Source organism: Coenobita brevimanus, chromosome 9 (genome assembly GCF_032717465.1).
Source record: "Coenobita brevimanus isolate Jiangsu-jjx chromosome 9, ASM3271746v2, whole genome shotgun sequence".
NCBI lineage: Eukaryota > Metazoa > Arthropoda > Malacostraca > Decapoda > Coenobitidae > Coenobita > Coenobita brevimanus.
In genome coordinates this window covers 2,573,443-2,595,942 of record NC_136962.1, presented here as the reverse complement: position 1 = coordinate 2,595,942, position 22,500 = coordinate 2,573,443, and the positions used below count along the sequence as shown (strand labels likewise).

The window sequence follows — 22,500 nt, the reverse complement described above, 5'->3', positions numbered from 1 at the left end:
ACGTACCCGTACATAGCGTTGCACCACGTCATAATACATTTTTCAATTTATTCAATGCAAATAAAGTAACATAAGCACAGATTAGGATCTGCACAGATAGCCCTGAGTTAACAGTCATTACTCTTACCTTTTGACCTGTGATGGGCTGTGGATCACTGAGGGTCCCTGTTAGTCAAGTGACCACCATCGGGATTTTTTTTAATGTACCAGGGGTCACTGCTTCAGGATGAAACTTGTGTACTTGTCCCACATGGGAGAGTTCCTTGTCTCAGTGGAGTGAATGGAGCTAGGGCCTGATTGACTGCTGCCTACCTTAATAGCGCCAGGCAAGGCTGCCACACCAGCCCTAAACATCCACACTGTGCACTGTGTAGTTTCCACGTCATGTCCACAGACTTCCCATTAACTCAATGTACCCGTTTATAATGTCATGCTGTAACTATTAGCTTATTTGATTACTTTCTCTTTCAGGTTACTCAATCAGGTAGCTTATACACAAAGTATTATAGAATGTGACTTTTCCTTTCCAGTATTTCCTGTGAAATTTCCATGTCAGTTTTTCCATGCTGCATGGCGGTTTTTCTCACTTTTTCCTGGAGGGTTTGGTGGTGGGGGGAGCCTTCTTGCTTTACTATCCTTATCCTTCAGCATGTAGAGTTAGATCTCGTAGTCATAGTTTTCTCTGTAACAAGCAGCCTCGAAAGGACCAGAAGGTCTGTTGCTGTTTTCTTTCTTATGTCATCCTATGTAATCCCTTTTTTCTTCTTCCTATTCTTCTCCTCCTCCTCTTTCTCTTCTTCTCCTCCTCTTCCTCCTCCTCCTCTTTTTTTTTCTTCCTCTTCTTCTTCTTCTTCTTCTTCTCCTCCTCCTCCTCCTCCTCCTCCTCCTCCTCCTCCTCCTCCTCCTCCTCCTCCTCCTAATCATAATTGAAAATCGGAAATAAACACGAAAATACCAGCGATATGCAATATAGTAATTTACGTGGGGAGATAAATAGATAGATAGATAGATGGGTGGATGGGTAGATTGGTGGAAGGGTGGATGGATAGATAGATAGGTGGAAGGAAGGATGGATAGATAGATAGGTGGAAGGGTGGATGGATAGGTGGAAGGGTGGATGGATAGGTGGAAGGGAGGATGGATAGGTGGAAGGGTGGATGGATAGGTGGAAGGGTGGATGGATAGGTGGAAGGGTGGATGGATAGGTGGAAGGGAGGATGGATAGGTGGAAGGGTGGATGGATAGGTGGAAGGGTGGATAGATAGATAGGTGGAAGGGTGGATGGATAGGTGGAAGGGTGGATGGATAGATGGAAGGGAGGATGGATAGGTGGAAGGGAGGATGGATAGGTGGAAGGGTGGATGGATAGGTGGATAGATGGAAGAGAGGATGGATAGTTGGATAGGTGGAAGGGTGGATGGATGGATAGATAAATAGTTACATTGATTGGTTGATAAAAAGATAGGGAGGTAAATGGATAGATTGATAGATATATAGATGGATGGATGGGTATATAGATGGAAGAGTGGATGGATAGATAGATGGATGGATGGATGGATAGATAGATAGATAGATGCAAATATGGATGGATATATAGGTAGGATGATAGATAGACGGAAGGATGGGTGGATAGATCGATGGATGGATGGATAGATAGATCGATAGGTAATTAGATAGATAGATGGATGGATGTTTAGATAGATAGGTAGGTAGATTGATAGATAGATGGATGGATAGATAGATTGAGAGATAGATGAATGTAGGGATGGATGGTTAGATAATTTTTTTAAATGCAAGAAAGAAGGAACCAAAGGCCAGGAGCCCACAAACCGTTCCTTCCAAGAAAAAAACAAAAACAATACAAAACAGAGCCAAATTCAAGATCCGTTCATTTCGAGATGCCTGGACACACTGCGTTTGAAAGACTGGAGATCATAGGAAGTAGGAAATACAGACAAAGGGAGACAGTTCCAGAGTTGACCTGTTGCATAAATGAAGGACCGGGAGTAACGGTTAACTCTTGCATTAGAGAGTTGAACAGAAAAGGGATGAGAGTTTGTTGCTAGACGGGTGCTACGCGCCCGTCGTAGAGGTGGAGGGATGCAAGCAGACAGTTCAGAGGAACAGTGACCATTGAAGTAGCGATAGAAAAGAGATAAAGATGCAACAGTGCCGTGAAGAGACAGAGGTTGAAGGGAGTCAGAAAGAGGAGGAGAGCTGATGAGGCGAAAAGCCTTTGATTCCACCCCATTGAGAAGAGCTGTATGTGGGGAGCCTCCCCACACATGAGAGTTGTACTCTAAACAGGGGCGAATAAAACCCGTGTATAAAGTCAACAACTGTGTAGGGGTAAAGAAGGAACGGAGTTGGCTTAGCACACCTAATCTCTTGGGAGCAGATTTTACAAGAGATGCAATATGATTTTTCCAAGATAAGTCCTGAGTGAATAAAACCCCAAGCATGTTCGATGATGGAGGATTGAGCTGGATATTATTAAACCTTAGAGGGTACTCCTGTGGAAGATTGTGTCAGGTTGATAGGTGTAAGAACTGAGTCTTAGATGCATTAAAAACAACAAGATTATTTTTACCCCAGTCAGAGATATGAGCCAAGTCAGACATTAGGTGTGCCATAGCCTCATCCCTTGTTTGCTGAAGTAACTGTTGAGATGGACATTGCTGGAACCGAATGGAAAGGTGAAGGGTGGAATGATCAGCGTACGAGTGGATAGGGTTAGATATACAGCTTAGAAGGTCATTGATGAATAAAAGGAAGAGAGTTGGTGATAGGACAGAACCCTGAGGAACACTACTGTTGATAGGTCTAGGAGAAGAATGATGGCCGTCTACAACAACGGCTATAGAACGACCAGAAAGGAAGCTAGCGATGAAGGCACAGATAGAGGGATAGAAACCGTAAGAGGGCAGTTTGGAAATTAAAGATTTATGCCAGACTCGATCGAAAGCCTTAGAGATGTCAAGTGCAATGGCAAAGCTTTCGCCAAAGTCCCAAAAGGAGGATAACCAGGAGTCTGAAAGGTAGGTGAGAAGATCGCCAGTGGAGCGTCCCTGACGGAACCCATACTGACGATCAGAAAGAAGGTTGTGATAGGAAAGATGCTTTAAAATTTTTCCATTAAGAATAGACTCGAAAACTTTTGAGACACAGGATGTTAAAGCAATTGGGCGATAGTTAGTGGGTTGGGAATGGTCACTCTTCTTTGGGACTGGCTGAATGAGAGCAAACTTCCAGTAAGAAGGAAAGGTACAGGTTGATAGACAAAGGCGAAAGAGTTTACCTTGGCAAGGTGTAAGCACTGAAGCACAGTTCTTGAGAACAACAGGAGGGACCCCATCAGCCCCATATGTCTTGTTAGTATTGAGGCCAATGATGGCAGAAAATACATCAACTGAAGAAATTTTAATGTCAGCCATGAGGAAGTCAGAGGGAGGAAGTGATGGAGGAACAGCACCGGAATAATCTAAGGTGGAATTGGAGGAGAAAGTCTGTGCGAAGAGATCTGCTTTATCAGTAGAAGAAATAGCTGCAGAGCCATGAGAGTGGAAAAGAGGAGGGAAGGATGATGAAGTAAAGTTGTTAGAAAGGTTTTTGGTAAGGTGCCAGAAGGAGCAGGAAGAATTCGAGTTGGAGAGTTGAGAGCATTTAGTACGGATGAAATTATTTTTAGCAGAGCGAAGAACAGACTTAGCACGATTCCAGGCAGAAACATAAACACGATGTGATTCAGGGGAGGGTTGGCTCCGGTACCTTTTGTAGGCCCTCTCCTTGTTGCAGACAGCATTAGACCAAGCATGATTTAACCAAGGCTTTCTCGCATTAGTCAAAGGATATGAGAAAAGAATGTATGCTTCCATGCCCGAGAGAATAACCTCCATAATGCGCAAGGCACACTCAGATGGCTCCCAGCCATGGAAGCAATAATCTTTCCAGGGAAAATCGAAGAAGTACTGCCTGAGGGCCTCCCAATCCGCAGCTCCAAAGTGCCACGGATGACATTTCTTTGGAGGGTTCACAGGCCGTACCAGAGCGATTGGACAGGTTAAGGTGATAAGGTTGTGATCGGAGGAGCCCAACGGAGAGAAAAGATTAACAGTGTAAGCAGAAGGATTAGTTGTAAGGAAGAGGAAATATGTTGGAGCTCTCTCCAAGGCTGTCAGGGATACGGGTGGGGTGTTGTACAAGCTGCTCTAGGTCATTAAGGATAGAAAAGATGTAGGCTTGTTCACCAGGTGGATCAGTGAAAGGAGAGGAGAGCCAAAGGTGGTGGTGAACATTGAAATCTCCTAAAATGGAGATTTCAGAGAAAGGAGAGATGGATAGAATGTGTTCTATCGTAGAAGTAAGATAGTCAAAGAATTTTTCATAGTCAGTAGAATTAGGAGATAAGTAAACAGCACAGATATATTTAGTCAGAGAATGACAGGAAAGCCGAAGCCAGAGTGTGGAGAATTCAGAAGAATCGAGTTCAGGAACACGAGAGCTAGATAAGTCGTTGCGTATATATACACAACAGCCACCTTTGGCTTTGAAATGAGTGTAGAGAAAGTAGGAGGAAGCAGAAAAGGGTTTGCTGTCAGTTGCTTCAGACAGCTGAGTCTTAGTTAGAATGAGAAGGTGAGGTTTAGAGGAGGAGAGGTGGTGTTCGACAGAAAGAAAGTTAGAGGAAAGGCCACGAATGTTGCAGAAATGAAGAAGTGAGTCATACAGTGGTTCCAGGCAGTTCTCTGAGTCTTCACCGGGAGAGGGGCTGATGGTGGGGGAATTTATGGTCCCCCTCCCCCCCTGGGGACTCCGAGCCCTGATTTTCTTTTGCCATTTTTCTTTTAATTTTGAAAAGGAAGTGTAGTGTGTACTGTGCATGTAGTTTGGTGTTGATAGTTGGAGAAACTTGTATTGGAGAGCATGCTGGTCTACTCTCTGTGTTACTGAGACACTGAAAAAGTTCAGCAAAGGGGGATGGTCAGGAACTAGTCCTAAGGGCTGATGAAACGGGAGTTCCAGCACTCCCTGTCATCAGGTTTCCAGCCACCTTGGGGGTACTGCCCTGCTCGACTGGTGCTACAGTCTACTCCTCATAAATACATTGACAGATGGATGGATGCATAGGTAGACAGACTGATAGATGGATGGGTTGATAAGAGAGATAGATGGATAGATGCCTAAGGAGGTAAGTAGATCAGTAGATAGATAGATGCGTGGATGGATGGCTAGATAGATAGATAGATAGACTGATAGATAGATAGAGCGCTTTCCGGTCTAATTAAGAAATTTTCACCTTTTGTTTACAGGTAAATAAAGGTGAGGTGAGGGTAATAGATAGATTGATAGATAGATAGGTTGATAGATAGGTGGGTAGGTAGATAGATGAATAGATAGATAGGTGGGTAGGTAGATAGATAGATTAGGTAGGTAGATAGATGAATTGATAGGTAGATAGATAGATAGATAGGTAGATGGATAGATAGGTAGGTAGATGGATAGATAGATAGATGGAAGGATGGATAGGTAGATAGATAGGTAAATAGACAGATAGACTGGTACATAGGTAGATAGGTATATATTGAGATAGATAGATAGATGGATAGATAGATGGATGGAAGCATACATACATACATGGATGGATGTATAGATACGAGAGGGAGAGAGAGAGAGAGAGAGAGAATTAACCATCGTAGGGAAACCAAACAGTAATCAGTGCAAAAAAAAATTAGTGACATGCGGCACCCACCCAGGAACCAAACCTAATTATTTTTCGTATTTTCAGAGGGGGAGAACGACAAATCGCTATCTTCCAGTTCCAGGAGAAAGCTTCCAAAAATTCCTGTAAGTGAACTGTCCGTATTGAATACATATTGTCTCCTTTGCTTGTCACCGCTTTGGCACTAAAACTCACCGTCCATATTGAATACATACTAGAGCTGTCTTATTCAGAAATGGTTTATTGTTGTTGTTGATGTTGTTAGTAGTAGTGGTGGTAGTAGTAATAATGTAGTAGTAGTAGTAGTAATAATAATAATAATAATAATAATAGTAGTAGTAGTAGTAGTAGTAGTTGTAGTAGTAATCATAATAGTAGTAACAGTATCAGTAGTAGTAGTCGTAGTGACAGTGGTGATAATAGTTATAGTAATGACTACTAGTAGTAGTAGTAGTAGTAGTAGTAATAGTAGTAGTAGTAGTAATAACAATAACATTAACAATAATAATAATAATAATAATAATAATAAAAATAACAATAATAGTAGTAGTAGTAGTAGTAGTAGTAGTAGCAGTAGTAGTAATAATATTAACAATAATAATAATAATAATAACAATAGTAGTAGTAGTAGTAGTAGTAATAACAGTAATAATAATACCAGTAATAATAATACCAATAATACTCCCAATCCCTCCCCCAGAGTGACCTCACCCGGGAACCAGTGAGTGGCAAGCTACAGGTGCAGTTGTGGTACGATCAGGATAAATCGCACTTAATCGTGACCATCGTATCAGCACACGACCTACGCTTCAGGGATTCCACTACCTATGGCCCTCCTGAAGCCTTTGTATGCCTCAGACTTTTTCCATTCAGGTAGGATCCAGTCTCCTTGGTTACTAGTCAAAGCAGTTCACTTCTTTGTTACTAGTCGCTCTTCCTCGTGACTATTGTTTGAGTTCATGATCTCCACTTCAGGGATTCCACTACCTATGGCCCTCCTGAAGCCTTTCTGTGCCTAAGACTTTTTCAATTGAGGTAGGATCTAGTCTCCTTGGTTACTAGTCAAAGTGGTATTTATTTCTCCGTGGTTACTGGTTGCACTTCCTCGTGACTATTATTTCAGCACATGCCAGGTCTGTATGTGGTACGGACTCGGCTTGGTGGACATTTACGGGGAATTAATGCAGTCCACCCTAATTGCTTGACAGAAAATGGGACCAGACCCCCTTCCTGCCCCCTACCTATGAGCAGAAGGGGGCGGGGGTTGGGGGGGTCCCGCCTCTGACGCGTCTGGGGTGGGATACTCTAACATAAGATCGAATCCTTTTTTTTTAATGCAAGAAAGAAGGATCCAAAGGCCACGAGCCCGCAAACCGTTCCATCCAAGAAAAAAATAAAAACAATACAAAAGAGAGCCAGATTCAAGATCCTTTCATTTCGTAACTTACCGGTAGATTTTTTTGTTTTCTGCAGGAAGGACTAGAGATATGGGGATATGCACTTTCCTTCCCTTGTTCTTCCTGTACAGTCCAGATATAACTTATAATTTCTCATATAGGTTACGACGGGGAATCAATTGTAAGCATGTCTGATTATGCCATCCCTGTGTGTGTGTGACAGTGTAAATAATGGATATAATAAACATCTATCTATCTATTGCCAGACGCCTTAATCCCGTAAAGGGTGGCTACAGACAAATCGCCTCCATGTCACCCTGTCCCCCCCCCCCATTTCACTGCCCTGCTCCCAGCTCACACCCCCCTCTCTCATATACCTCTCCACTCCATCCCTCCATCTCATCCTCGGCCTCCCCCTCCCTCTCCCCCTCCCTCTCCCCCCTCCACCTCACTCACATACACTCTCGTCGTTAGTCTCTTACTCCATCCTCTCCACATGGCCAAACCACCTCAGTGTAAATGTAGGTAAATAGAAATAAAGTCAAAAGTAACGTAAGGTTTATAGCGTAAGTGATAAGTGATTTAGCGTAAGTAATGTAACTGTACAGAACTAGTGTACATAGTGCCTTATCCACTGTTGAGGGTGCCTTAGGGTGTACAACAATGGTGTACATGGTGCCTTATCCACTGTTTAAGGTGCCTTAGGTTGTACGGAATTAGTGTACATACAGTAGTGCCTTATCCACTGTTTAAGGTGCCTTAGGGTGTACAGAACTGGTGTACATACAGTAGTGCCTTATCCACTGTTTAAGGTGCCTTAGGGTGTACAGAACTGGTGTACATACAGTAGTGCCTTATCCACTGTTTAAGGTGCCTTAGGGTGTACAGAACTGGTGTACAGAACTGGTGTACATACAGTAGTGCCTTATCCACTGTTTAAGGTGCCTTAGGGTGTACAGAACTAGTGTACATAGTGCCTTATCCACTGTTTAAGGTGCCTTAGGGTGTACAACAATGGTGTACATGGTGCCTTATCCACTGTTTAAGGTGCCTTAGGGTGTACAACAATAGTGTACATGGTGCCTTATTCAGTGTTTAGGGTGCCTTAGGGTGTACAGAACTAGTGTACATGGTGCCTTATCCACTGTTTAAGGTGCCTTAGGGTGTACAACAATGGTGTACATAGTGCCTTATCCACTGTATAGGGTGCCTTAGAGTGTACAGAACTAGTGTACATGGTGCCTTATCCACTATTTATGCTGCCTTAATGTACGAAAGAAGTCACTGTGAAAATCCGTCCAGCTGGCACTAAATGCCCATCTTCACACCGTACTAGTTGCCACTGTGGCCACTGTACGTCAGTCAGGCTGCACTTGTACACACCATCTAGTCCACGTATCCACCCAGTCCACACCAAAATCTATCCACATCTATCCATCCACATTCTATCCACATCTATCTATCCGCCACATTCTATCCACATCTATCTCTCCACCTCATTCTATCCACATTCTATCTACATCTATCTATCCACATTCTATCCACATCTATCTATCCACCTCATTCTATCCACATCTATCTATCCACATTCTATCTACTATCTATCCACCTCATTCTGTCCACATTCTGTCCACATTGTCTATCCACCTCATTCTATCCACATCTATCTATCCACATTCTATCCACATCTGTCTATCCACCTCATTCTATCCACATTCTATCCACATCTATCTATCCACATCTGTCTATCCACCTCATTCTATCCACATTCTATCCACCATCTATCTATCCTCCTCATTCTGTCCACATTCTATGCACATCTATCTATCCACATTCTATCCACCATCTATCTATCCACCTCATTCTAGCCACATTCTATCCACATTCTATCCACATTCTATCCACATCTATCTATCCACATTCTATCCACCATCAATCTATCCACCTCATTCTAGCAACATTCTAGCCACATCTATCTATCCACATTCTATCTATTATCTATCCACATCAGTCGCTAACGGTTCCTGAAAATTGTAATCTGACGCAATCGGGCCGCGCCGGGCCGATGAAGTCTACGGGAACGACGCGCCACAGTTCGCTGGAAGACCCGCGCCAAGGAACACCTGGGCTGTTTCAATGAGCTGGTTATGATATAAGAAAAAAAATAAGTCTACGAATGGTTCACATGTAGAGAGGATGGAGAGTGAGAGACTAACGAGGAGAGTGTATGTGAGTGAGGTGGACGGGGGGAGAGGGAGGGGGAGGCCGAGGATGAGATGGAGAGATGCAGTGGAGAGGTATATGAGAGGGGGGTGTGAACTGGGGGGATGGCGAGTGAGAGACTAACAAGGAGAGTGTATGTGAGTGAGGTGGAAGGGAGGGGAGAGGGAGGGGGAGGCCGAGGATGAGATGGAAGGATGGAGTGGAGAGGTGTATGAGAGAGGGGGGTGTGAGCTGGGAGCTGCGCAGTGAAGTGACACTGGACAGGGCGACATGGAGGCGATTTGTTTATGGCCACCCCTTACGGGATTGAGGCATCTGGTAATAGATAGACACACACACACACACACACACACACACACACACACACACACACACACACACACACACCAACCAACAAACTTTCAACTTAAAAAAAAGATAGGAAAAATAATCCGTGAGCTATCTCTACCTATCTCTATCTCTAATTCCCCTCTCTCTCTTTGTCCCTACTCAGTGACAACAAGATCTACAGCACGGGAGTGGCGGAGAGCTCTTGTAAACCTTTGTGGAATTCAAGTTTTATCTGGGAGAGTCTAAGTGCGGAGACGCTGCTTGGATTAACGCTGGAGCTGTCTGTGTGGGATTACGTGTCTGACACTGAAAACGGATTCCTGGGTGAGTGATAGATAGATAGATAGATAGACAGGACACGTAGATAGATAGATAGGTAGATAGATGGATAGATAGATAGGGTGTACGCTGGAGCTGTCTGTGTGGGATTACGTGTCTGACACTGAAAATGGCTTCCTGGGTGAGTGATAGATAGATAGATAGATAATGAAGGTAGGTAGATGGATAGAGAGAGAGATGGGTGAATACATACCATCAGAGAAATAATAGACACTGATAGAGGTATATTGACAGATAGATAGATAGATACTGATAGACAGGACACGTAGATAGATAGATAGATAGATGGGACACGTAGATAGATAGATAGATAGGACACGTAGATAGGTGGATAGATAGATAGGACACGTAGGTAGATAGATAGGACACGTAGATAGATAGATAGATAGAACACGTAGGTAGATAGATAGATAGGACACGTAGGTAGATAGATAGGACACGTAGATAGATAGATAGGATAGATAGATAGATAGATAGGACACGTAGATAGATAGATAGATAGGACACGTAGATAGATAGATAGATAGGACACGTAGATAGATAGATAGATAGGACACGTAGATAGATAGATAGGACACGTAGATAGGACACGTAGAGAGATAGATAGGACACGTAGATAGATAGATGGATAGATAGATAGATAGGGCGTACGTTGGAGCTGTCTGTGTGGGATTACGCGTCTGACACAGAAAACGGCTTCCTGGGTGTGATAGATAGATGGATAGATGGATAGATAGATAATGTAGGTAGATAGACGGAGACGTTGATAGATAGATAGATAGATATATGAGTGGAGAAATCCTACTTGGACTGACGTTGGCGTTGTGTGGTGATAGATGGATAGATAGATAGATGGATAGAGAGAGAGATGGATAGATAGATAGATAGATGGGTAGATAGATAGCTTTAGAGATAATCCGTGCAAATATATAGACGGAGGAACAATACCCCTCATTGTCTTCTTCCATCTCCATTTTCTTCTAGGAGAAAACTTTGACAGACCTCCTCATCATCATCAGTCAGGCTATTTATCTTTCTCCCCCCAGCCCTCTCTATCTCCATCTCTAAATCTCAGTCAACCCCTCCTCATTTTCTTCTCCATCCCCGTTATCTTCTACGGGTAACTTTGACAAACCTCCTTCTCATCAGTCATTCTTTTATCTCACTGTCTTCCCATCCCTCGCTATTTATCTATCCATCTATCTATCCCCGTCTTCCTCATATTCCTCTTCCATCTCCATTTTCTTCTAGGGGAAACTTTGATAGACCTGCGACACGCGTACCTGGATGAGCGTCCCACCTGGTACCGCCTTCAGGAGCGTCGGTCCCGCAGCGCCAACGCAACACCAAGAGGGTCCATTGTGTCCTATGATTTTACCGCGCCACCCATCAGAAGACCCTCCTCTGTGCGCTCTGGCTCAGGTATGTGGTAAATGTGGTGGTGTGGTGTGGTGTGGTGGTGGTGGTGGTAGTAGTAGTAAGAGGAGTAGTAGTAGTAGTAGTAGTGTCCCTATCAGAAGGCCCTCCTCTGTGCGCTCTGGCTCAGGTATGTGGTAAATGTGGTGGTGTGGTGTGGTGGTAGTAGTAGTTGTAGTAGTAGTAGTAGTAGTGCCCCTGTCAAAAGGCCATCCTCTGTATGTTTTGGTTCGGGTATGTGGTGGTGTGGTGTGGTGTGGTGGTAGTAGTAGTAGTAGTAGTGCAGGGTAGTAGCAGGAGTAGTAGTAGATTTCGTTCTTGTATTGCTTAGTTTGTGTGATGTTATGATGATGATGATGATGATGATGATGATGGTGGTGGTGGTGATGGTGTTGGTGTTGGTGGTGGTGATGATGATGATGATGATGATGATGATGATGATAATGCTAATAGTAATGATGATGATGATAATGATGATGGTGATGATGATGATGATGAACAGTACATTAAGGATCCCATAACCCTCTAACCGGCATTGGAAAGTTCGTAAGACCGCTTCGTTTGCTACTTGTTCTCAATATTACACTTAAATGCACATGTATTGATATTGCTGTTGACAGCGTTGACAGTATATTATTGAGGGACATGGTTGACTAGGAGAGAGAGAGAGAGAGAGAGAGAGAGAGAGACTGATACTCTGTCGCTGGGTAGGAATGAGAAACGATTCTCTCTCTCTCTCTCTCTCTCTCTCTCTCTCTCTCTTTTCATCCTCAGAATGTATAAAAACAGCCCATATAACAGTTTTTTTTTTTTTCTTCCGATGAGACCTAGAGATATTCAATACTTCATGGGCATTTTTTAAAGTCTAAGTACAAGAAATCAGACTAAATTCTGTCGTTGGGTAGGAATGAGAAACGATTCTCTCTCTCTCTCTCTCTCTCTCTCTCTCTCTCTCTCTCTCTCTCTCTTTTCATCCTCAGAATGTATAAAAACAGCCCATATAACATCGTTTTTTTATTCTTCCGATGAGACCTAGAGATATTCAATACTTCATGGGCATTTTTTAAAGTCTAAGTACAAGAAATCAGACTAAATTCTGTATATTTGTTGTTAGAACTGGTAATATAAATACGGTATATATATATATATATATATATATATATATATATATATATATATATATATATATATATATATATATAATACACCCCATTAGTTGGTGAGTGGGGTGTGCCTGCTGAGATAGATGAGAATGGCAGTGCGTTAGTGGACATTTGTGCTGGGAGGGGGTTGGTGATAGCCAATACCCTCTTCAGGCATAAAATGATCCACAGGTATACATGGCGAGTGATGAGAAGGGTGGGTGGTGAACTGAATGAAAGGAAGGCAATGATTGATTATGTGTGTGTGGATGACAGGATGCGAAGATGTGTAAAGGATGCAAGAGCTTATAGAGGTTGGGGGAGTGGACTTTCTGACCACTACTTGGTGGTGGCCAGAATTAGGATTCAAGTAAGATGGAGGAATAGAAGAAGGGAAAGACGAGAGGAAGGAGTAGTTGCAAGGAGAGTCGAAAGGTTACAAGTGGATGAGAAAAAGGCAGAGTATAAGAGAGAAGTGGAGGAACGATTGGGCAAATATGAATTGGAGCAGATGGGAGACGTGGAAGGTGTGTGTAGGATATTTACAGAAGAAATATGTGCAGCATGTGATGTGGTGTGTGGAAGGAAGAGAAGACGGAGGGGGGTGCAAGGAACAGCGTGGTGGACTGAAGAGGTGAGACAGGCTGTGGCACAAAAGAAGAAAGCATACAATGAATGGATGAGAAATAGGGGCGTGGAAGAATTTGAGAGGCGGAAGAGAGAGTTATATGTAGAAAGAAAGAGAGAGGTGAAAAGATTAGTAAGAGAGAGTAAGAAGAGAGTGGATGAGGAATTTGAAAGGAATTTGAGTGTAAAGTGGAGGGACTAAGAAAATGTTCTGGAGAGAGGTGAAAAGAGTAAGACAGGGTGGAAGTGAAGTTAGCAGGGGAGTGAAAGATAAAAATGGTAGATTACTAGTGGAGAAGGGAGAAAAAGTGAGCAGATGGAGAGAACACTTTAAGGAATTGTTGAACATAGAGGATGGAAGTAATGCGAGTAAAAGTGGCTGGGGAATGGCTGGGAGAAGGAGGGAAGTGAGAAGACAGGAAGAAATCAGTAGGATAGAAGTTGTGGAAGCAATGAAGAAAGTTAAATCGGGGAAAGCCCCAGGAATTGGTGGAGTGTGTGGTGAAATGCTGAAGCATGGGGGAGAGATAGTAGTAGAATGGATGTGTAAGATGTGCAGATTGGCCTGGGAGGAAGGTAGAGTCCCGGAGGATTGAAAGTCAGGTATAATTAGTCCCTTGTACAAAGGAAAAGGGGAAAAAGTAGTGTGTGGTAATCATAGGGGCATTTGTCTTCTTAGTATAATAGGAAAAGTGTATGGTAGGATACTTATTGACAGTGTTAGAGAAAGAACAGAGAAATTAGTTGGAGAAGAACAGGAGGCTTTAGGAAGGGAAGAGGTTGTGTAGATCAGATATTCATTCTTAGATCTTTAGTGGAAAAGTTTCTAGAGAAGGGAAAGAAGTTGTATGCGGCTTTCATGGATTTGGAGAAAGCATATGACAGGGTGGATAGGCAAGGATTGTGGAAAGTGTTAAGAATATATGGAGTAGATGGGAAGTTGTTGAATGCTGTGAAGAGTATGTACAATGGTGCGAAGGCTGCAGTGCGTGTGGATGATGAACTAAGTGAATTTTTCTCTCTGAAAGTTGGGTTGAAACAGGGATTTGTCATGTCTCCATGGTTGTTCAATCTGTACATGGATGGGGTAATAAAAGAGGTACAAGGTAGGGTAGTGGATGATGGAGTGGCCCTGGTGAGAGAGAGTAGTGTTTGGAAACTCCCTGTACTGTTGTTTGCAGATGATACTGTGTTGTTGAGTGAAGACGAAGGGGAGCTGCAAAGCTTGGTGGATGAGTTTGGGAGAGTGTGTAAGAAACGGAATCTAAAGGTGAATGTAGGGAAGAGTAAAGTGATGGTCTTTGAGAGAGGTGAAGTCAGTGAATGCACAGCGAGGTTGGATGGTGAGGAATTGGAAAATGTGAGTACGTTTAAGTACTTGGGTAGTGTGATGAGTAAGGATGGAGGTTTGGAGGGTGAAGTGCTTGAAAGGGTACAGCAGGGAAGAAAAGTTGCTGGTTCTTTGAAAGCAGTGATAAGAAACAGGGAAGTGAGCATGGAAGTGAAAAAGTTACTACATGACGGTATTGTGATACCAACTCTGACGTATGGAAGTGAAGCTTGGACGTTGTTGGAAGGACACAAGTCAAGAGTGAGAGCAGTGGAAATGAGTTATTTAAGAGGAGCCTGTGGAGTCACATGGAGAGACAGGCTGACGAATGAGGATATAAAGGAGCGTTATGGTGTGGATGTGGATGTGATAGGAAGCGTTATGAGGAACACACTGAGGTGATTTGGCCATGTGGAGAGAATGGAGGGTGAAAGACTGACGAAGAGAGTGTATGTGAGTGAGGTGGAGGGGGGAAGAGGGAGGGGGAGGCCGAGGATGAGATGGAGGGATGGGGTGGAGAGGTATATGAGAGAGGGGTGTGTGAGTTGGGAGCAGGGCAGTGAAATGGCGGGGGACAGGGCGACTTGGAGGCGATTTGTTTGTGGCCACCCCAAACGGGATTGAGGCGTCTGGCAATATATATATATATATATATACCGTATGTACAGTATATTACCAGTTCTAACAACAAATATACAGAATTTAGTCTGACTTCTTGTACTTAGACAAAAAAAAAAAAAATGGCGGGTTGCCATCACGTCATCAGTGATATTTTAATTTCCGTTTATGATAAATATAAACAATTCACGCTACGTTATATATACGTGTTCTGTTTGTATTACTGTATTTATATTACGATATATGACAGTACTATGATTCACAGTTTCACACAACAGTGTAGATATTTAACAAAGAATAATATGCTTTTTAAACAGCGCGGGGATGTTTGTCCCAATCGTGCTGCCACCTACCGGAACACTAGGCTTTTCAGAAGCACCGCATTAGTGCACGTGTTCTACAGTTTTTCTCCATTTTCACCGTAACATACGTAAGGAAGTGATAACATAACATTATAACAAACCAATTAGTGTTTCCTGCGCATCATTTGACTGTTTTTGTAAGTACATCATGACGAGATGCAGTACTGGGAAGAGACATGACACGCCCAAGTTTGAACTGGAAAACATTGGTGTAGATGCTGAACACTTCTGATATGGAGGGATATTTAGGGATTTATTTATTCATTTACTTATTCATCTACCTGTCTATTTATTTTTCTGTGGGAATTTTTGTCGTTTATTACAGTCGTGGTATTGTATTTTTTTTGTGTTTTAATTTTCACGGCGTAGGATTTACCCCTTTTTCGACGGATTTAGAGATTACTGTCCCCCACAAGTAATCCCTAATCCCTGTGTGTGGTTAAGTCTATCTATCTATCAATTGCCAGATGCCTTAATCCCGTAAGGGGTGGCCACAAACAAATCACCTTCATGTCACCCTGTCCCCTGCCATTTCACTGCCCTGCTCCCAGCTCACACCCCCCTCTCTCATGTACCTCTCCACCCCATCCCTCCATCACATCATTGGCCTCCCCCTCCCTCTCCCCCCCTCCTCCTCACTCACATACACTCTCCTCATTAGTCTCTCACTCTCCATCCTCTTCCCTGTATGGGGTTGAAGTCTATCTATCTATCTATTGCCAGAGTCAATAGAGTGAGAGACTGAAGTAAAAAATGAAAAATAATTCTTAAAGTAAATATGTATTTTATTCTTATATTCATTTTTTCAACAGGGGAAGGATTTAGCTGCCTGTCTTACGAATTATTTGAAGTTAATTTCCATCGTACATGATTCCTAACCTGACCTGATCCCTGTGTGGGGTTGGAATCAAGTATGAAATAAAAACAATATGCTCGGAAAATTGTTCCCTGATTTAACCTAACCTATCCTAATCACTCTTAACCCTCAACCTAACCTAAGTCAACAGTAAAGCCATCTATTGAATTTTTTTTATTTATTTAACCTTACTTAACCAAACTTAACCAAAATTAACTGTGAAAGCCACGTATCATAGAGCAGAAGTGTCGTTTTCTTTTTTGTTTTTTTAATTAATGGTATTACAAGTTGCCAATATGAGGCTCAGGGATAGTACCACCGTAAATGCATAGTACGATACCCAAGTCTAAGGTAAGCATTCCACTGCAGCAGGTTAGGTTAGGTTGGGGTAGGGTATGGTAGGGTAGGGTAGGTTAGGTTAGAGTAGGTTAGGTAAGGGTAGATTAGGGTAGGGTAGGGTAGGTTAGGTTAGGGTAGATTAGGGTAGGGTAGGGTAGGTTAGGGTAGGGTAGATTAGGGCAGGGTAGGGTAGGTTAGGTTAGGGTAGGGTAGATTAGGGTAGGGTAGGGTAGGGTAGGTTAGGTTAGGTTAGGTTAGGCTAGGTAGGTTAGGTTAGACACAGAAAAAGAATGATAAGGGTGAAGGAAGTTGATGTATCCTATCTATCTATCTATCTATAGCCAGATGCCCTAATCCCGCAAAGGGTGGCCACAGACAAAACGCCTCCAAGTCACTGTCACCCACCATTTGACTGCCCTCCCCCCAACTCACACCCCCCTCCCTCATATACCTCTCAACTCCATCCCTCCACCTCATCCTCGGTCTCCCCCTCCCTCCTCTCTCTCCCTCCACTTCACCTACATACACCCTCTTAGTCAGTCTTTCATTCTCCATTCTCTTCACATGTCCAAACCACCTCAGTGTATTTCTCCTAATTTTCCCAGTCACATCCACATCCACCCTACAACGTTCTTTCACTTCTTCATTCAGTGATGTATTCGATGATGATAAATGCAGGGAAGGTATAGATTGGACCGTGCAGACCTCACTCACGTGACTGAGTTTGAGAGTGAGTGACAACCGCTGTTCCTGCAGATATAAAAATGGCATTAACGCTGAGAAAGCCAACATGTCAACAAGTGGGTTGGTTGAGGGTTAGTGCCTCTCCCTGTAAAACAACTAACCCAGAGTCAAATGGCCACCCCATATGGAATTATGATGTCTGTTACTAATGATTTCTTATTAACGGGACGTTTTATGAATTGTCAACCTTGTCTATTCTTATGTAAATGTTAATGTGGGTAATATGTAGCTCAGTGGTGGAGCTGGCCTGTTTGGCGCCCTTGGCAAACCTCCTCTTGGCGCTCCCTACGCCTAAATGAAAATACATTTTACACCGAAACAAACTTTATCGTTATCTTGACAATATGACAGGATGGTGAGCCACATGCGGCCCGTATGTTCATGTTACAGGCTTACAGCTTGATTAAGACAGATTAACTGTAGTGGTTATACCAGATATTAAGAAAGACCACCAGCTATGATCTGAACAATACACTTCGACACCACTGTTCTTAACCTTGTGCCTCCTAACCTTCCTTAATGCAAACTCACTGATCACCTTGTTGAATGAAATTTTCCCAGCAGTTTCAGAGTTGATGCTAAACACAAAGGCATTTGTGTCATGATGGACCTGAGGTAGGACTTTATGACCTTGAGCTTCGATAAGCTCCTTTCTACTTCAGCCATTGTGACAGGAAAGGTTAGGCACACTCTAAGAGCCATCCACACGCTTGGATACATTTCTGCCAGCTCCCTCTCATGTATGAATATGAGTAGTGCGAGAAAGCTCATGTTCTTCGATGGCAATTCAGTTAAGTTCTTCAACTCTTGTGCAAGTTCTTTGCCGTCCAAATCGGAGTGATGGTTGAAGTGAAGTGTCATAACAAGTGCCTCACATTGCTCTGTGACCTCGTGATTTGACATACCTTGATAATTTGATAGGACTCCAATCTTTTCTCCAACAGTTTCCAACCAGTTGAATGGGTTATGTCTCGCAAATGTCACTGTTTCAAATGTTTGTGCAGCGCCTCGTGCCATCCTCCATGAAGGTTCCGCCCTGGCCGACTGCCCTCATTGCCCATGGCGATCTCTGCCACTGATGTAGCTGTGTGTAACTGTGTACGGGAGCTGTGAGACGGGCCAGGTGACTGATTTTGCTGACATAGGTCTCTCCACTGCTTGGGTTTTGATTATGTAGCATCTTTTGAAAGCTAGACCTGGGAGTGTGCCTGGCTTTCTGCCAGTTCAAACCAGACCGTCATTCAGGGCAAAGCTGTTACGGTACATCTAGTCAGGAATAAAGAAGAAAAACTAGTTAGGATTTTCAGCTTGTCCAGTGCATTCAATCATTGTTTCAGGTCTGGCTATAGATAGATATAGATAGAAATCCAACAGTACGGTGCTGATGACAACATTTCATACTGTGGAATAAACACGTTGCCACAAATGTTGTTCCTGTATACACACACATGTAGTATATTTCCCAAGTGAGCCAGGGAATGAATGAGTGATGTGAGGTACAGCAACATAGTCTCTTGACACCCACAGTTAATTAAGGTAGGCAGTATAGATGCAAACATTCCCACTTTTTATTACATGCTTGGTGAGTTAAAACTTTAATATCGTCTCCCGTAATTTAAAAAAGAGATGGTGGAATATACGTTTCTATATTGACCGCCACGATGAGGTGGTCCTTATAAGACTGTACATCCCACCATTGTTTTTTCTGTTAATGAAGACTTAAAGCTTTATAAACCTCCCCCGTAATAATTAGAAAATGGTAGAATGTACGTTCCTATATTGCCTTATTTTTTAACTTTTCTCTACCATCACCACCAGTAAATAAATCTACGGTATCTTTATCAAACATACGTTAAACTCTCAATTATCTGTCGTCACAATATCCAGCCCAGTGCAATATCCGGCATCGCTGGCTCGGCTCTGTTAATGCAATATCCAGCAAAATTATGCAACATCTGGCGCCAAAGTAGGACGTAATCGGCGATTCTTTGCAATATCTGGTATTGAGATGTATCAACTGACTCATAAACGGTAGCCAACCAGCACTGTATTAGTGTACTGTATCATTACTGTATTACTGTACTGTATCATTACTGTATTACTGTACTGTATCATTACTGTATTATATTTTATGTTTAATTTTCATCCTTTACTCATGGGAAAGTTTTTAGGATAGAAGGTTGGCACAGACAGTAACGCAATATCCGGCTTAACACCAAATGTTGAACCGAAGAGGGGTACTATGCAATATCCGGCCTTTTGCTTTAACCGGCGTAGGGATGGCCTGAATTACCTCGGATAATTGAGAGTTTACTGTAGTGTTTACTCTCACTTTGTGAAATGTATAATACAATGAACATGACTGGTTTTCTCCCGTCACCAAAGTACTTTAAGAATACACCAAAAAGATGAATTAGGTAACTCCTCAAATTTTTTTATGTGAGAATTAAGCACAGATGATTGTTGAAGTATTAGTGTACAGGTTACAGTATGCGTACCAGTGTGTCTATGTGTATATATATCTCAGTATTTCTGCACAGTGGTGGTCAGATAAGGCAAATTGATCATATATAGACAAACAGGGAGGGAGGGGGAGGCTGAGGATGAGATGGAGGGATGGAGTGGAGAGTTATATGAGAGAGGGGGGTGTGAGCGGGGAGAGGGCAGTGAAGTTGTGTGGAACAGGGCAACATGGAGGCGATTTGTTTGTGGCCACCCTTCACGGCATTAGGGTGTCTGGCAATAGATAGATAGTGTGTGATTTGGGCAGATGTGAGTGGATACTTAAAAAAAATCTATCTATTTATCTATTACCAGACGCCTTAATCCCATAAGGGGTGGCCACAAACAAATCGCCTCCATGTCGCCCTGTCCCCTGCCATTTCACTGCCCTGCTCCCAGCTAACACCCCCTCTCTCATATACCTCTCCACTCCATCCCTCCATCTCATCCTTGGCCTCCCCCTCCCTCTCCCCCCCTCCACCTCACTCACATACACTCTCCTCGTCAATCTCTCACTCTCCATCCCCCCAGCTCACATCCCCCTCTCTCATATACCTCTCCACTCCATCCCTCCATCTCACCCTTGGCCTAACCCTTCCCTCTCCCCCCCTCCACCTCACTCACATACACTCTCCTCGTCAGTCTCTCACTCTCCATCCACTCCACATGCCAAACCACCTCAGTAAACAGGAGCACAGGCACTCAAAAATGGTACCTGAAAAATGAGAGATTTAGTACCAAGTATGAAGCCTTTTGAAGCTCCCTGTACTGTTATTCTGTTAGTACTGTGCATTCAGGATGGAGGTATGGCAATTTTAGATCAGGTTAGAGTGAAAAGAGTATAGGTAGGTAATAAATAGTCTATCTGTGTATCTATCTATAACCCGACGCCCTAATCCTGCAAAGGGTGGCAGAAGACAAAACGCCTCCCAAGTCGCTCTGTCACCCGCCATGTGACTGCCCTCCCCCCAGCTCACTCCCCCCTCCCTCATACCTCTCAACTCCATCCTAACTAACTAGACAAGCGGTTGTGGCATTTGGAGTAGGAAATGAATAAATGATGAGAGGAAATGAATAAATGATGAGTAGGAAATGAATAAATGATCAGTAGGAAATGAAAAAATGATGCTGGATAGATACTGATAACACTGAGCTGGCCTCATAACTCTCTCTCTCTCTCTCTCTCTGTTTGTCTGTCTGTCTCTCTGTTTGTCTGTCTCTCTCTCTCTCTCTCTCTCTGTATATATGTTCCATCCATATATTAAACAGCTTCTGGGTAATTATTTCATCATGACCAGCATTACATTCCAGTTTTAATGTATTGGTATAACTCTATTGATGTTGGGGATGTGGTAATTGTAGGCCAGGTTACAGTGAAAAGAGTATAGATGATGTAGCTGCTTGTGCACTTCTTCATGACTAGCATCGTATTACCGTATAGTATTCATTTATTGTTACAACTCTGCATTCAGTTTGGGGATGTGGCACTAACCGTACCGCCCTCCGCCTATTGGCTCATAGTCGCGAAGCTTATAGGTACCCCGGGGCTCCCTTCGTTATTCTAGCCATCCATCTATTGCCAGACGTCTTAATCCCGTAAGGGGTGGCCTCAAACAAATCGCCTCCGTGTCGCCCTGTCCCCTACCATTTCACTGCCCTGCTTCCAACTCACACACCTCTCTCTCATATACCTCTCCACTCCATCCCTCCATCTCATCCTTGGCCTCCCCCTCCCTCTCCCCCAGTTCCGTCCTATACTGGGGACATTGGCTGCAGATGGGTTAAGCCAAGTGGAAGTGATAAGAGTATAGACAATGGCATTCACAGGCTGTTTGGGGGCAGCAACTAGCAACAACAACAAAAAAAAAAAAAAAAAAGGGTGGGGTTGGCAGTGACTAGCAAAAAAAAAGGTGGGTGGGAAGTGGGTGGGCAGCAAGTAGCGGGAAAAAAAGGGTGGGGTGGGCAGTGACAAGCAAAAAAAAAAAAAAAAAAAATGGGTGGGCAGCAACTAGCAGGAAAGAAAATGGGTGGGCAGCAACTAGCAGGACAGGAACTGGGTGGATAGGTAGGTAGGTAGGTAGGGTAAGTTAACTAATATTTCCAGTCCTTCGTGTATGCAACAGGTCAACTCTGGAACACTCTCCCTCAGTCTGTATTTCCTACTGCCTATGACTTCCAGTGTAGGTAGGTAGGTAGGTAGGTAGGGGGGTAAGTTAACTAATACTCCCAGTCCTTCGTGTATGCAACAGGTCAGCTCTGGAACTGTCTCCCTCTGTCTGTATTTCCTACTGCCAATGACTTCCAGTGTAGGTAGGTAGGTAGGTAGGGGGGTAAGTTAACTCATACTCCCAATCCTTCATGTATGCAATTCTGGAACTCTCCCTGTGTCTGTATTTCCTACTGCCTATGACCTCCAGTCTTTCAAATGCAGTGTAACCAGGCAGCTCAAAATGAACACATCTTGAATTTGGCTCTGTTATCTTGTTTTTGTTTTTTCTTGGAACAGTTTTGCGGTTCCTCGCCTTGGGTTCCTTCTTCCTTGCATAGAAAAAATAA

The 22,500-nt window shown here is 43.3% G+C and overlaps 1 protein-coding gene across 1 annotated transcript in view; it reads left to right on the top strand.

Moving 5' to 3' along the window:
* Positions 1–22,500, top strand: part of LOC145409824 (uncharacterized) — a 198,774-nt gene that overhangs the window by 72,276 nt on the left and 103,998 nt on the right. Inside the window, exons 18-21 of the mRNA XM_080280131.1 lie at positions 5,786–5,844; positions 6,420–6,592; positions 9,833–9,993; positions 11,260–11,430. Coding sequence (XP_080136257.1) covers positions 5,786–5,844; positions 6,420–6,592; positions 9,833–9,993; positions 11,260–11,430 — 564 coding nt within the window. The remainder of the gene's footprint in view (positions 1–5,785; positions 5,845–6,419; positions 6,593–9,832; positions 9,994–11,259; positions 11,431–22,500) is intronic.